Raw genomic sequence first — 16,430 nt, 5'->3', positions numbered from 1 at the left:
ATCATTTATAAATATGTTAAATAGCATCGGTCACAGTACAGATCCCTGCGGCACTCCACTATTCACCCTCCTCCATTGAGAGAAATGGACGTTTTCTGTCCAATAACCTTTCTACTCCATAACAGAACATTGCCTCCTATTCCATGACTTTTATTTTCTCAGGAGCTAAGGGTACAGTTAGTAAGTAGACTTGCATTAGTGTATTGACGTGTTATTGTGCGTTAACATAGCTTGGTCAATTGAACTCTATGCTTTTCATCACAGCCTTATTGTTAGCAATTGATTCAGGTAATTTAGAAGCTTTTGTATTTGTCTGCTCATCATTTAAATCCACCTGAGCTAATTAAACCTTTACCACGTCTTCCTATTTAGGATATTCTGACTTCCCTGTTTTTACAGTTTCCTTTGAAGACACCTTAAGTGAGACTATATGGTTCAGAAAGCCTGTAGCCTTTATCTAAAGAAAATCAAAATATGTTCTCTTTCATGCAGTGGAGGTAACACTCTGTCTGTTCAGTTTACCTGGGATGAGGTGTCAGGCCTATACATTATAATGGGGTAGGGAGGAAAAGCAACATTTGGCTTCTTTCCCTTTCTGGTTACCTGAGACCTGGGGATGGCCTGTCTATTCTCTCCTCTCTTCCCCAATGACCTAGGTCCCCCTGGTGGAGTCTCCGCCAGGCCTGAGTTTCTCAAGCCCTCCCGTCCCATGATAATTCAGAAAGTGATTTAAAAAATATATGAAATACAGCTATGCTCAATTAATGTTTTAATACACTTCTTCAATTAAAGACATGAAAAGGTCTTCATCTCTTGATATATATGTTGAAGGAAAAGTGGAATTAGCTGTTCTTTTCTTCTTCATCATCCTGCTCCTCCTTAGGTATCAGAGAAGGGAAAATTCTGCCATTCTGGCTGGAGAGCTGGCATTTGCAGCTGACCTGGAGGGACAGTGGCAGCTTCCTTCCTGGGCACGATTAGCAGCTCGGGTGAGAAGGAGGGCAAAAATCTTATGGAGAGATGATGTCAGTTGGGCAAGTTGATAGGTGATAGCCTTCAGCTCACTCTTCTCTTGCTGGTATACACGAGAGAAGGCGGTAAGTCCGTCACATGATGCCTTGGTGGCCTGCATGAGCGCGTAGAGCTGGGGGGTCTCGCAGACCTTTCTGTGATGCTGAGGATCCTGGGTCCATGAAGTTCTATCACCCCCTCTCTTTGGCTGTGGGGAGGCAGAAGGCTCTGGCAAGAAAGCACTAGCAGACAGGTCACTACTGTTCATCACCTTTCCCCAAGAGCTGAAAATATCTGTGGGGAGAGAGTTCATTGTATGAGTATGGAGTCCTCAGAGGGCTCCCAGAGGTCTCTACTCAGACTGTCTCCTTGGCATGCTGGCCTCTCTGTTTTTCCTTGATTTCAGTAAATTCCATGTTAATCTAGCAAACCAATGCCAGTTATTCAATTAAAACACATTAAGTGGAAAGGGGGATGGAACGAATGTGGTCTCCTCTAAACTGGAGAGGTCAAGGGATGAGTACGGGGATAAAAGAGCCTGTGACCTCTAGGACAGAAGGGTTCAGGGGATGGACACGGGACACAGAGCCTGTTACCTCTAGGACTGGAGGGTTCAGGAGATGGACACAGGGATACAGAGCCTGTCACCTCTAGGACTGGAGGGTTCAGGGGATGGACACAGGGATACAGAGCCTTTGACCTCTAGGACTGAAGGGCTCAGGGGATGGACACAGGGATACAGAGCCTGTCACCTCTAGGACTGGAGGGCTCAAGGGATGGACACAGGGATACAGAGCCTTTGACCTCTAGGACTGAAGAGCTCAGGGGATGGACACAGGGATACAGAGCCTTTGACCTCTAGGACTGAAGGGCTCAGGGGATGACACAGGGATACAGAGTCTGTCACCTCCAGGACTGGAGGGTTCAGGGCACAGGTGCAGAGATGTACAGCAAGACACCTCTAGGATGGAAGAGATCGGGGGAACAGTTGTTACCTTTGTGCTGGCTCTCTGTGCCTGTGAATTCACTGGATGCCCTTCTGCTGGAAGTAGTTTGCTCTTGAGTTCTGTCTATACTAGGTTGCTCCATTTCTTCCCCATCAGTAAAAGCAGTCGGGACTGTGAGGCTGGTGGCAGTAGAAGACACCTCTGTAGGCGAGTGTTCTGGAGAAGTATAGCTGTCAGGGTCTGCAGGAAGATAACACAATACAGAGGAGAAGGCTCCTTACCAAAACACTTTCCACCGCAGGTATTTTAATGACACACACTCCCCCCCCCCCCCCCCCCCGCCGCCCCAACCACCACCACCATGCCAGTGACCCACTCTCCTGTACCTACAGTAACCAGCCTAGTAATATGGTCAGCAGGTCTTGTGTGTCAATGACCAACCCTCCTGTTATAGTGACTGGTCAAGAACACCCTGGGCAATCTAGGAGATTGGGACCCCTCCGACGACAAAGCTACACTCTATGACGTTCTGGGACCTCTTGCTATGACAGCAGCACTAAGGCAACCTGGTATCCTTCCACCTGTTGATGCATATCGACCCCGGGCAGTCTCCTGTCCCTTATGACTGACCCTGCTGCTGTAGTATTTTCACAACAGGGCAGCTAGGTAGGAAAAACATACAGACAGATACGTTGCCCTTTAGGTACTGATAAGAATCAGCACATATTTCACAAAATAAGTGCATAAGTACCGATTCCCCACCCCCACCATTGCCTGCCTCTGACACATTTTGTACAAAGAAAAGGCAATTCTATGACTGGATGCCCCCTTTCAGGAGGCCCAATGCCACTCTGTCACAGCATAACCTGGCATCGGTGCACTTCACAGTTACACGCCTGCTGTTATACCAGCCTTAGACCCGGCATAACTGAAAGTGCAAATAATTTACAATATGCGGTCAGAAAAGTTTTTCTTTTTATGTTACTACCTCAGAAGAATTTCAGAAGAGTTATACAGTGCTTGATAACTCCGCTCCTAGATCTACCAACCCGAAACAGAACCAGATCATCACGATCACACCTAAACCTACATTACCCAAACTGCAAAGGACTAAAATACAAAACAACTTATGCATCTAGCTTCTCCTACATAAGCACACAACTATGGAATGGACTCCCATATGCTGTGAAACAGTCCATGACCACCTAAACTTCAGGAAATCACTGAAAACTCACCTCTTCAAAAAGGCCTATCCCACTGATCCAACATAAATCCCCACACCCAGCAACACAGCATAACCAATGATCGTACTGGACAATCCACTATCCACACTCCCTTCGACCCCATGATGCCTGATTCACATCTACCTCATCTGACCATAATATAACCTTGTATTTGTTATCAACCGAACTGGCAAACGCCTTTACGGTACTATATAAGCCACGTTGAGCCTGCAAATAGGTGGGGAAAATGTGGGGTACAAATGTAACAAACCAATAATAAATTATTGTAATTAATTATATCCAGGTCTGCTCGCAAATTGCACAAAATACAGCAGCTGGTTTACCTACAAATACTTCTAGATTTGCTCGTCTAACTCTGGCTCTTAATAATTTTACATTAGTGACCCATTCAATGGAGAATCAAACTAAAATTTTTGACATGGATGCACTGCTCGTTATTGCTAGCTCTCTGAGAACTTAGCGACCTGTTCGTTCTTTGCACTCTGGGGACAAAGTTTTGCTTAATGTTCCCTCTTTTTCTCATCTCAGACGATATGGCGGAACTAGTGCCCTATTTACAATGATGCGCTAGCGGTTTTAGTGTGCGCTAACCATGCAGATGCCCACAGGTACATGGTGGGGGAGGGGGGCCCCTCGATTTTTTACAAAAATGAATCGATTTGAATCGCGAATCAGACAGCACCAGCGCCAGGCCCTCCTTGAAGGCCAGAGCCAGGGAATCTTGCCCCCTCTCTCGGCAGCCCTACACCTTAGTAAAAGGACCCCTGCGTGTGCATAACCTATTATGTGTAACTGCAAGGGGGGGTGTAGACCTGGGAGGGTCAAATGGGCAGGTCAGGGTGGGCCCAGCACTTCCATGCACAAGTTCTAGAATTCTATCAATTACGCGTCTACACCCGTCTTCTGTTAGTATAACTCTTTATGCTAAAGTTAGGGCAACTGTAGATTTACGCTAGTATTGTAAGGGCAACTGTGTGGGCGATCATAAGAACATAAGCATTGCCATACTGGGACAGATCAAAGGTCCATCAAGCCCAGCATCCTGTTTCCAACAGTGGCCAATCCAGGTCACAAATACCTGGCAAGATCCCCAAAAAGTACAAAACATTTTATACTGCTTATCCCAGAAATAGTGGATTTTCCTCGTCCAGTTTAATAATGGTCTATGGACTTTTCCTTTAGGAAGCCGTCCAAACCTTTTTTAAACTCTGCTAAGCTAACCGCCTTTACCACATTCTCTGGCAACGAATTCCAGAGTTTAATTACACGTCGAGTGAAGAAACATTTTCTCTAATTCGTATTAAATTTACTACTTTGTAGCTTCATCACATGCCCCCTAGTCCTAGTATTTTTGGAAAGCGTAAACAGATGCTTCACATCTACTATTTCAACTCTACTCATTATTTTACAGACCTCTATCATATCTCCCCTTAGCCATCTTTTCTCCAAGCTGAAGAGCCCTAGCCGCTTTAGCCTTTCCTCATAGGGAAGTCGCCTCATCCCCTTTATCATTTTTGTCACCCTTCCCCATACCTCTTCTAATTCCACCATATATTTTTTGAAATGCGGTGACCAGAATTGAACACAATATTCAAGGTGCAGTTGAACCATGGAGTGATGCAAAGGCATTAGAACGTCCTCATTTTTGTTTTCCATTCCTTTCCTAATAATACCTAACATTCTATTTGCTTTCTTAGCCACCGCAGCACACTGAGCATTATAGAATTCACACTTTTTTTTCGTCCTGGTGCTTGAGACGTCCTTTGAGAATTACCCCCATTCACTTATGCGCACTTTACATAATGGCGCTTAGTTTCTTTGCTGGCGCTTACCCATGTTGAGTGTACATTTAACCGCAAAAGCGTTTCCTGCTCTGCGTATCTACGCCCGCAAGTGGTGTGGAAATGCAGCCGCCCAGATAAAGAACTGCCCTTACACTGCATAAAATTAGCTACTATGATTCCTCTACGCCTAATTTTATGCATGCATATCCCCGGGCACTTTTATATGCCCCTACTCAAGCATGTAAAATGGTGTTATACAAATGCAGCTCCATTATAAAATTACCCCATAGTAAATGACTTTCTTGTGATAGTAACTGACTCCCCTTCAAAGGGACAGCACCTTTTGCAGGGCAAATAATTATCACTCCGAGGTAAAAAGTATATGGGTAAAGTTAATTTCTCCGAGGACAAGCAGGCTGTTTGTTCTCACGACTGGGTCGGTGTCCACAATGGCCCAGGAACGGAAATCTTCCATAGCAACAAAAAAATTTGCCAGAGCCTTCCAGCACGCGGGGCGCGCGCACCGCACATGCGCGGCCATCTTCCCGCCCGTTGTGCAAGAGCCCCAATCAGTTCTTTCTTTTTCCGCGGTAGAGAGTGGCTGCTTGTCGGTCTCTCTCTTCAGCCCAGTGAAAGAGCCTTCGGTTTTCACCATCTATTTCGGCAGATTTTTTCTCTCCCTTTTAGTTTATTTTTGTACCCTGTCTTCACAGTTTAAAAAAAAACAAAAAACTCCTTTTATTTATTAGTTTTGCCCCTTTAAGTTTCCTTTCATTTTCGTCGCGGCCCTCTTAGGCCGCCCGTACGCATTCTCTCATTTTTGTGCCTTTTTTATTGGCACAATCGAGAATTTTGACTTCGCCGCCGCTATTTTTCCATCCATGTCATCGAGGACTCCCAGCGGCTTCAAGAAGTGTACTCAGTGCAACCGGACGATCTCGGGTACCAACCCCCATGCGTGGTGTCTTCAGTGCCTTGGGTCCAACCATCGCCCAGACACATGTAAGTTGTGTCTTAGCTTGAAAAAGTGGACACAGGCGTCGAGACAAGCTCTTTGGGACCGACTTTTCAGAGCTTTGTCCGGTTCCTCGGTGTTTACGTCGACAGCGGTACCGAGGTCGGCGTCATCGATGTTGGCACCGGGGATGGCATCGACTTCAGGAGCGAAGGTAATGGCTAGGAGCAGTGAGCCGTCGAGTGGGTCTCCACCTGTCTCAAAGACTCCTGCTGGGTAGGCCCACCGGGACCGATCACTCTCGGACCCGATCCCGAGGAGATGTGTGGATTCCACGTCTTCCTTGTCGGTACCGAGGAGTATCGATGACGTGCATCGAGCGAAGGCTAAGAAGCACAGTCATCGGTCTCCTTCTAAGCACGGTGCTGGGAGCTCCGGGCGTCGAAGGATTCGGCACCCGTGAAGCATCGACCCCGAGAGGAACGCTCATCCTCCATCCAAGAGGTGTCGGTGCGTCAGTCTTCGGGCAGCCCAGTACCACCTCCTCAACCTCTACAGATTCTGCTGCAGATTCCTGCACCGACTCTGCAGCCTTCCTCGACAGCGACTCTGGACAAGCGAATCCGAGCCATTCTTCCAGGTCTTCTGGAAGGGTTTCTGCGTCAGTCTGCTCCGGTACCGGGGGTGCTTGCGCCCTCCGTACCGTCGATGGAAGCGGCAGCTGGCTCTCCGCCTGTGGTGAGGTCTCCGACGCTGGTGCCGCCTGCGGCATTGGCCTCGGCTGCCACCCAGGTCGACTCCCTGTCGACATTGCTGGAGGGAGCTTCATTGCCGCCGGCATGGGAGTCAACTTCCTGACATTGCCATCGAGGACAGGGTTCCTCGGCATCGAGACGGGCCCAGTTTCGGACTGCAGTTAAGGAACTTTTGTCCGATACCAATGAGGATGCCTCATGGGATGAAGGGCAAGATCCCAGGTATTTCTCTTCTGAGGAGTCTTGTGGTCTTCCCTCTGATCCTACTCCTTCTCCAGAAAGGAAGCTTTCTCCCCTGGAGAGTCTTTCTTTCTCTTCATTTGTCCGGGAGATGTCTGTAGCTATTCCCTTCCCTGTGGTATCTGAGGATGAGCCCAGGACTGAGATGCTCGAGGTCCTTGACTATCCTTCGCCACCTAAGCAGTCATCCATAGTTCCTTTGCATAATGTGCTCAAGGAGACTCTTAAGCGGAACTGGATGAAACCCCTAAGTAATCCCACCATTCCCGAGAAAGCTGAGTCCCAATATCGGATTCACGGAGAACCTGAGTTGATGAAGTCGCAGTTACCTCACGACTCTATAGTTGTGGATTCTGCTCTCAAGAGAGCCAGGAGTTCTACAGACTTTGCCTCGGCGCCCCTGGGGCGAGAATCTCAAACCCTGGACTCTTTTGGGAGAAAGGCCTATCAGTCCTCTATGCTCATGGCCAAAATTCAATCTTACCAGCTCTACACGAGCATTCACTTGCGGAACATGGTGAAGCAACTGGCGGACTTGGTTGATAAGCTCCCTCCGGAGCAGGCCAAGCCTTTTCAGGAGGTGGTCAGGCAGCAGAAGACGTGTCGTAAATTCCTGTCCAGGGGTGCTTACGATTCTTTTGATGTTGCATCCAGAACCGCTGCCCAAGGTATAGTGATGCGCAGACTCTCATGGCTGCGTGTCTCTGACCTGGACAATCGAGTCCAGCAGCGGATTGCGGATGTTCCTTGTCGGGGGGATAATATTTTTGGTGAGAAAGTCGAACAAGTGGTTGATCAGATCACTCAGTGGGAAACCGCTATGGACAATCTCTCCCGCCGGGCGCCTTCTGCTTCTACCTCATCAGGTAGACGGTTTTTCCGGGGAAGGAAGAATGCTCCCTATGCTTATTCCAAGCGTAGGTACAATCCTCCTTCTCGACAGCCTTCTCAGACTCATCCCCAGCGCGCTCGTTCTCATCAACAGCGTGCACCTAGGCAGGCCCCTGCAGCTCCCCAGCAAAAGCAAGGGACAGGCTTTTGACTGGCTCCAGTTGAGCATAGCCGCTGTAAAAGTGTCCGTGCCGGACGGCTTGCCAGTCGGACGGAGGTTAAAATTTTTTCACCAAAAGGTGGCCTCTCATATCCTCCGACTGGTGGGTTCTTCAAATAGTCCGGTTAGGATGCTCTCTCAATTTGATATCCAAACCTCCAAATTGCCCACCAGGAGCTCAGTCCTTCAGCTTCCAGCACAGGCAGGTACTTACAGAGGAACTCTCTGCCCTTCTCAGCTCCAAAGCGATCGAGCCCGTTCCACAAGGGCAAGAAGGGTTGGGATTCTATTCCAGGTACTTTCTTGTGCAAAAGAAAACAGGGGGGGATGCGTCCCATCCTAGACCTAAGGGCCCTGAACAAATTCCTAGTCCCACAAAAGTTCAGGATGGCTTCTCTGGGCACCCTGCTTCCCATGATTCAGGAAAACGATTGGCTATGCTCTCTGGACTTAAAGGATGCTTATACACACATCCTGATACTTCCAGCTCACAGAAAGTATCTTCGATTCTGTCTGGGAGCGCAGCACTTCCAGTATTGTGTGCTGCCCTTTGGTCTGGCATCTGCGCCCAGGGTCTTTACAAAATGCCTGACAGTAGTTGCAGCGTTGCTACACAGACTGGGAGTGCATGTGTTCCCTTATCTCGACGATTGGCTGGTTAAAAACACCTCAGAGGCAGGAGCTCTACAGTCCATGCAGATGACTATTCAACTGCTGGAGCTCCTCAGGTTTGTTATAAATTACCCCAAGTCCCATTTTTTCCCTGTTCAGAAACTGGAATTTATAGGAACTCTGCTGGACTCACAGACGGCTTGTGCCTATCTTCCAGAAGCGAGAGCAGACAATCTTCTGGCTCTAGTTTCCACGGCCAGGGCATCTCAGCAGATCACAGCTCAGCAGATGTTGAGACTTCTAGGCCATATGGCTTCCACAGTCCATGTGATACCCATGGCTCATCTTCACATGAGATCAGCTTAATGGACCCTTGCTTCTCAGTGGTATCAAGCTGCAGAGGATCTAGCGGATGCAATTCAGCTGTCCACCGATTTTCACAACTCCCTTCAATGGTGCACAATTCGGTCCAATTTGACCTTGGGACTTCCTTTTCAAATTCCTCAGCCACAAAAAGTGCTGACAATGGATGCATCCCTCCTGTGGTGGGGAGCTCATGTAGATGGGCTTCACACTCAAGGAGTTTGGTCCCTCCAGGAAAAGGATCTTCAGATCAATCTCCTGGAGTTGCGAGCGGTCTGGAACGCTCTAAAGGCTTTCAGAGATCGGCTGTCCTTTCAAATTATCAAAATTCAGACAGACAATCAGGTTGCAATGTATTACATCAACAAGCAGGGGGGCACCGGATCTCGCCCCCTGTGTCGGGAAGCCGTCAGGATGTGGCTTTGGGCTCGCCGTTACGGCATGTTTCTCCAAGCCACATACCTGGCAGGCATAAACAACAGCCTAGCCGACAGATTCAGCAGAATAATGCAACCTCACGAGTGGTCGCTCAATTCTGGCGTTCTTCGCAAGATCTTCCAAGAGTGGGGCACCCCCTCGGTGGATCTTTTTGCCACTCAGGTCAATCACAAAGTTCCTCAGTTCTGTTCCAGACTTCAGGCCCACGACAGACTAGCGTTGGATGCTTTTCTCCTACATTGGAGGAAGGGCCTTTTGTACGCTTATCCTCCCATACCTCTGGTGGGAAAGACTTTGCTGAAACTCAAGCAAGACCGCGGGACCATGATTCTGATTCCTCCCTTCTGGCCGCGTCAGATTTGGTTCCCTCTTCTTCTGGAGTTGTCCTCCGAAGAACCGTGGAGATTGGACTGTTTTCCAGCCCTCATAACTCAAAATGAGGGGGCGCTTCTGCACCCCAACCTTCGGTCTCTGGCTCTCACATCCTGGATGTTGAGAGCGTAGCATTCGCTTCCTTTGGTCTCACTGAGGGTGTCTCCTGGATTTTGCTTGCTTCCAGGAAAGATTCCACAAAGAGGTGCTACTTTTTCAAATGAAGGTTTGCCATCTGGTGTGATAGCAAGGCCCTAGATCCTCGCTTTTGTCCTTCACAGACCCTGCTTGAATACCTTCTACATTTGTCAGAGTCTGGTCTCAAGACCAACTCCGTAAGAGTTCATCTTAGTGCAATTAGTGCTTATCATCAACATGTAGAGGGTAAGCCTATCTCTGGACAGCCTTTAGTTGTTCGCTTCATGAGAGGTTTGCTTTTGTCAAAGCCCCCTGTCAAACCTACACCAGTGTCATGGGATCTCAATGTCGTTCTCACCCAGCTGATGAAGCCTCCTTTTGAGCCACTGAATTCCTGCCATCTGAAGTACTTGACCTAGAAGGTCATTTTCTTGGTGGCTGTTACTTCAGCTCGTTGAGTCAGTGAGCTTCAAACCTTGGTAGTACATGCTCCTTATCTAAAGTTTCATCACAACAGAGTAGTCCTCCGCACGCACCCTAAGTTCTTACCGAAGGTGGTGTCGGAGTTCCATCTAAACAAGTCAATTGTCTTGCCAACGTTCTTCCCCCGTCCTCATATCCGCCCTGCTGAACGTCAGTTGCACACCTTGGACTGCAAGAGAGCATTGGCCTTTTATGTGGAGTGGACAAGCCCCTTCAGACAGTCCGCCCAAATGTTTGTTTATTTTAATCCCAACAGAAGGGGAGTCGCAGTCGGGAAATGCACCATTTCAAATTGGCTAGCAGATTGCATTTCCTTCACTTATGCCCAAGCTGGGCTGACTCTTGAGGGTCATGTCACGGCTCATAGTGTTACAGCCATGGCAGCGTCGGTGGCCCACTTGAAGTCAGCCACTATAGAAGAGATTTGCAAGGCTGCGATGTGGTCATCAATCCACACATTCACATCTCACTACTGCCTCCAGCAGGATACCCGACGCAACAGTCGGTTCGGGCAGTCGGTGCTGCAGAATCTGTTTGGGGTTTAGAATCCAACTCCACCCCCTAGGCCCATTTTTCTTCTGTTCCAGGCTGCACTCTCAGTTAGATTTCTACTTCGTAGGTCAATCCTTGTTATGTCCTCACCGTTGCGAGGCCCAATTGACCTTTCTTTGTTGTTTTGAGTGAGCCTGGGTGCTAGGGATACCCCAGTCGTGAGAACAAGCAGCCTGCTTGTTCTCGGAGAAAGCAAAGATACATACCTGTAGCAGGTATTCTCCGAGGACAGCAGGCTGATTGTTCTCACATACCCGCCCACCTCCCCTTTGGAGTTGTCCTTCTCCTTGTTATTGCTTTCTTATCTAACTGATCGGAGATGGCCGCGCGTGCGCAGTGCACGCGCCCCGTGCGCTGGAAGGCTCTGGCAAACCTTTTTGTTGCTATGGAAGATTTCTGTTCCTGGGCCACCGTGAACGCCGACCCAGTCGTGAGAACAATCAGCCTGCTGTACTCAGAGAATACCTGCTACAGGTATGTATTTTCGCTTTAGCAACGTGACCATCTCCTACTACAGAAATGTAATTACAGATGCTTGCGACACATTATAGACATACACTCCTCTGAAACACACACCAGTGACTGGTTATGGATACTAACTTCTGTTATAGAAACCCCACCACACAGGTCACTGGGTAAATCATTGTACAGTTTTGGCAACTCACAGTATCTGTACACCCAGCAGGTGCCATTATCAGTGACCATCTGATCTGCCGTACCTTTCTCAAGTTTTTCCACGTATGCTCTTCTGTCAGTGGTTTTCTGTATCCAAACCTCCACAAAGCCTCGTAGACGAGATTCTGAAGGTTGACGACTTAAAGAGTCTGAGGGCAGGTGGCTTGGGGATCCTCCAACATGCTGGGTAGAGACATCAGGTGGATACTTAGTGGTGAGGTCAGATAGATGCTGAGCAGAGAACTCGGGGGGATGTTCGGTGGTGAGGTCAAGTAGATTTTCAGCAGAGAACTCGGGAGGATGTTTGGTGGTGAGGTCAAATAGATGCTCAGCAGAGAACGCAGGGGGATGCTCGGTGGTGAGGTCAGGTAGATGCTCAGAAGTGAACTCAAGGGGATGATTGGTGGTGAGGTCAGGTAGATGCTCAGAAGTGAACTCAAGGGGATGCTCGGTGGTGAGGTCATCTAGATGCCCAGAAGTGAACTCAAGGGGATGCTCGGTGGTGAGGTCAGCTACATGCTCAGCAGAGAACTCAGGGAGATGCTCAGTGGGGAGGTTGGATAGATGCTCAGTAGAGAACTCATGGGAATGCTTGGTGGCGAGGTCCATTAGATGTTCAGCAGAGAATACAGGGGGGTGCTCAGCAGAGTTGGACAGATGTTCAGCAGGGGAATGCTCTGTGGAGATGTCAGGTGGATGCTCAGTGGAGACTTCAGAAGGAAGCCACCAGTAGACTGAAGGCAGCTGAGTGTGGGTGAGTTGAGAATGGAGAATCCTAGACTCTGCAGTGGACATGGTCTTCGGGTCTGGAGAATGATGATGGGTAGGGACATCTGAAGGTTCTTGCACTTGGTGTGAGAGATCCTGATTTCTTTGTTCCAACACTGAACCTGCAACACCTAAATAATTTCCATAATCAGTAATACAATGGATGGACCGAAGGACTTAATGATTAACACCTCAAGAACAACATACACACTGACTCATCACAGCACAGGCAACAATAAAGCAAGCTTAACACCCACCACACACATATAATCTCTAATTTTAAAACCATCTCTGTGTGCTGAGCTGCCCTCTCTCTCGCTGGGTCACTGGGCCCAGCAATGGACTAAGGATTTAGGGTTGTGAAGAGTTATGCTAGCCCTTGCTCTCAGTGAAATACAGGCCAATGGCTCATAATAAGAGCTAGGCTTCTTAAAATCAGAATCATCTCTGATACAAAAGAGAGCTAGCCTGTAAAAATCAGAGATCGCCTTTGACACAGTTATATTTCACTGTGGCAAGTGCTGAAATGAGGTAATTGAGAGCTGGCAAGGGTGGGGGCAATCTACTCTATAAACAATCCTGAGATTGGCACCTTCAAGACGTCATAAGCAAGGGTTGCTATGGTTATGTAGAGATAGTGCTGGGTCAGCTGCACCCCGAGTGAGAACATCCAAAGGGGGGGCTAGGGAAAGTTTGGGGAAAATGCAGTCATCTAATAAGATGCGCTTTGAGCATATCTTGTTTATACTTAGAGCTTGATAGCATGTGAAGTCATTCTGATCAACTGATAAGGGCTAGGAGCCCTGTTGAGACAGCTGGGGTCCATTGAAATGAATAGGGCCAAAATTGTATATAAGCAGCAGTTTGAGGAGTATTAGTTCAGACGAGACGAGAAGAAGAAAGAGACAAGAGGAGAAGGAAGACTCCAGAAGGCTAGAGAGAGAGGACATACCATGATATGCTGCCCCATTATGTGAATGCTTAACTTGCATGTACTACCATTGGTAAGATTGTAATAAACTATCTTATTATATCTACTACATACTGGGTTCCTTTCTAATTACAAGGGTCTATACTGCCTTGACGGTGTAAGCCTGTCATGAGCAGATTCAAGGTTGGGAAAGCTAGATATTTGGAGGGCATATGTAACTTTGCCCAGAGAGAGATGAGACGGGCCACTGCTTCCGCTGCCTGATTAGCAAAGGCAGATTCTGAGAAAATAACAACAGTTGGAAATTACACCCACAATGCTAAAAGGTTTAGTTCTTAAACCCCCAGTTCCTTAAGGAACAAATTTATACATTTGTTTTTTGAGCTTATATAACGCCTGTAGGAACCGTCAAGATGGGCATTGCCTTTAATGATCATTGTATAACATGGAAAGTAGGGGCGAGAAGGGGGCATTTATTCTGGCTTGTGAAGGTTTCCAACAATTTTGGAAGCAGGTACATCGTTAGACAATTAGAGTTTTGTATAAGAAACTTCTATTTAGTCCTCAGTTTTTTTCTGTTTTATGATTGTTCATGCACCAGAAAACCAATTACTTTACTGTTTGTTTCTTCTAGCCCGGAAATGTATACATCTCCAACTGGGGAGTAACTTCCCACCAACTACAGCAAAATGGTTGAATATGGTTTATGCGATGATGGTGGCCACTGGATAAGTTTTAAAAAATATGGGAGCCAATTTGGAGTGGAATGTTCCATAAGGCACAAAGCTGGATTCTCAATTATTAGCTCAGAGGGTCTCTTGTATTTGTTTGTTTGTTGGGTCTGGTTCTGGCGTAAGGAACACCGTGAGAATTGGATTCATTATTGGGATGTTCTTGATAGAGGGAGAGACTAGGGTGAGTTATGGGAAGGGGATAAAGTTAATAACGTAAATCAAAAGGCTAAATTTGTTCAAATCTCGTCGATATAAAACTTAGCAGTTTGCCTGTTATTGGTACCTTTTACACTGTGTTGTTGGATTTTGATGTGTGCTGTCCTGTATTTGTAATTTTCAGTTCTTAATAAAAATTATTATTTTTAAAATTCTCTCTCTCTCTACATCTCCCATTTTTTAATTCACACAACTGATGGAATTAATCCCTTCACACATAGGAGCCAACTTTTCTATATTTATTTATTTATTTTTTCATTTGGATTTTGCTGACACCTTTTCAGTGGTAGCTCAAGGTGAGCTACATTCAGGTACGCTGGGTATAAATGATTGTGGGGGTGGGGGTGCTAAGCCCAATTGAAATTACCCCTCCCTGGATGCAGTCAAAGAGTTTGCTCAATATTGGAGGTGCTCAAGCACCCCAGAGCTGGCTTCTATACCTTCACAGCACGTATACATGGTGCAGGACGAGGGGGGGGGGGGGGGTTATCCTACCTTTGCACCTGACTCCAGCATCTTCTGCATGTTGACAGTTGTGTTCGCCCCATGGCTGTGAGTTACACATTCGCAGCGAGATCTCAAAGCCCATGCAGGAAACCCCGTCCATCCAAATGGGCCCTGTTCCCTGGCCGTACTTGGCCACTCCTTCAGCAGATACTGCCTTACCACAGCCTAGCTCCCGACACACCACCACAGCATCGTAGATGTCCCACAGATCGTCACACACTGTTCCCCACCTGTTATCATGGAAGACCTCCACTCGCCCGGTACATCTGTTGGGCCCATCTGCCAGCCTTATCCATGTGGTGTCTGAAAATCATATGGTGACGTATTAAGACTTCTGGACCCATCGAGTCCCTGCCTATTCTCATCTTGTTGCAAAACCACAGATCCCATTGAGTCTCCAGCTTTACACCTCAACCCCCACCACTGAGGATCCTCTGTACCCATCTCAGGCTTTAACCCTTCATTCTCCTCCCACTGAAGATTATTTGTACCCATCCTAGGATTATACCTCAACCCCCACCACTAAGGATCCTCTGTGCCCATCCTCTACTTTATCCGTCATTCTCCCACCACTGAGGATCCCGTGTGCCCATCCTAGGCTTTACCCCTCAACTCCCCCACCACTGAGAATTATCTATGCCCTTCCCAGGCTTTACTCCTCGCTCCCTCACCACTAAGGATTCTCTGAGCCCAAACCAGGCTTTACCCCTCAGTCCCTACCACTGAGGGTCCTCTGTGCCCACCCCAAGTTTATCTCCTCACTCCCCCACCACTGAGGATCCTCTGTACAAGGCTTTACCCCCTCAGTCTCACACCACTGATATTCTCTGGGCCTGTCCCAGGATTTACCTCTCACTCCTCCACTACAGAGGATCCTCTGTGCCCATCCCTGACTTTACCCCTCACTTCCCCACCACAGGATTCTCTGTGCTCCTCCAAGGCTTTACCCAGTTACTTGCAGCAGCAATGACTGGCTTTAACAGGACATGTTCCAGCAAATGCTTCTATGCTGAAACACGGCACGTGGCCTGAAATGGCCCAGCACATGGCTCGGAACATCTTGCAAGGTGTAGGAAGCTGAGAAGACTGCCCTGTTTCTCAAGGTTCTGCAGGTTGGCAGCCAAGAAAGTTTCTCCTACAATGAGTTCCCTTTATTAAGATTTTTAATAAATCACAAGGTACCTGGCAGAAAGAATTCCACAGGATTGTTCGGCTGGAGAGGACCCCAGTACTCAGGCCAGCCTAGGGTGGGGTGTGTAATGGTATCTGCCGGGGTCTTCGTTCTGGGGTCATCACTCTCCGGGGTGCTGAAAATTGTGGTCTTGTGAGTTGGGGAGGTGGGAAATTCACCTGTAGGAGGAAGTCAAAAGGCATTAGGTGGCCATTTCTCTCACTGCTCTTTCCTGCAGCACTTCTGACCTATCCTGCTGCTAAAATCTGCTCTTTTCTCCCTTTCATTCTCTAAGAATATTTATTTATTGGGATTTATTAACCATTTTTATCAAGAGATTCATCTAATACTACTAATTAACATAAAATAAGTCAAGCTGAGTAAGACCAAGATCCACTGAGCCCAGCATCCTGCCTTTAATAGCGGCCAGGCCGGGTCACAAGTTCCTAGCAGATCTGTGTTCCCTTTCCAAGTGACTTTTCT

General features: G+C 47.8%; 1 protein-coding gene across 2 annotated transcripts in view; it reads right to left on the bottom strand.

Moving 5' to 3' along the window:
* Positions 1-752: 752 nt before the first annotated feature.
* Positions 753-16,430, bottom strand: part of LOC115466458 (soluble scavenger receptor cysteine-rich domain-containing protein SSC5D-like) — a 32,457-nt gene continuing 16,779 nt past the window's right edge. For both annotated transcript variants that reach the window (XM_030197690.1, XM_030197691.1), the window contains 5 exons: positions 15,959-16,126; positions 14,765-15,079; positions 11,665-12,519; positions 2,007-2,198; positions 753-1,305 (listed from right to left, as the gene is read on the bottom strand). In XM_030197690.1, coding sequence (XP_030053550.1) covers positions 887-1,305; positions 2,007-2,198; positions 11,665-12,519; positions 14,765-15,079; positions 15,959-16,126 — 1,949 coding nt within the window. In that variant the 3' untranslated portion in view covers positions 753-886. The remainder of the gene's footprint in view (positions 1,306-2,006; positions 2,199-11,664; positions 12,520-14,764; positions 15,080-15,958; positions 16,127-16,430) is intronic.

The sequence above is a fragment of the Microcaecilia unicolor genome, chromosome 3 (assembly GCF_901765095.1).
Source record: "Microcaecilia unicolor chromosome 3, aMicUni1.1, whole genome shotgun sequence".
NCBI classification, from domain to species: domain Eukaryota; kingdom Metazoa; phylum Chordata; class Amphibia; order Gymnophiona; family Siphonopidae; genus Microcaecilia; species Microcaecilia unicolor.
The sequence above is the reverse complement of the archived record's forward strand: the minus strand, read 5'-3'. Positions and strand labels throughout refer to the sequence as shown.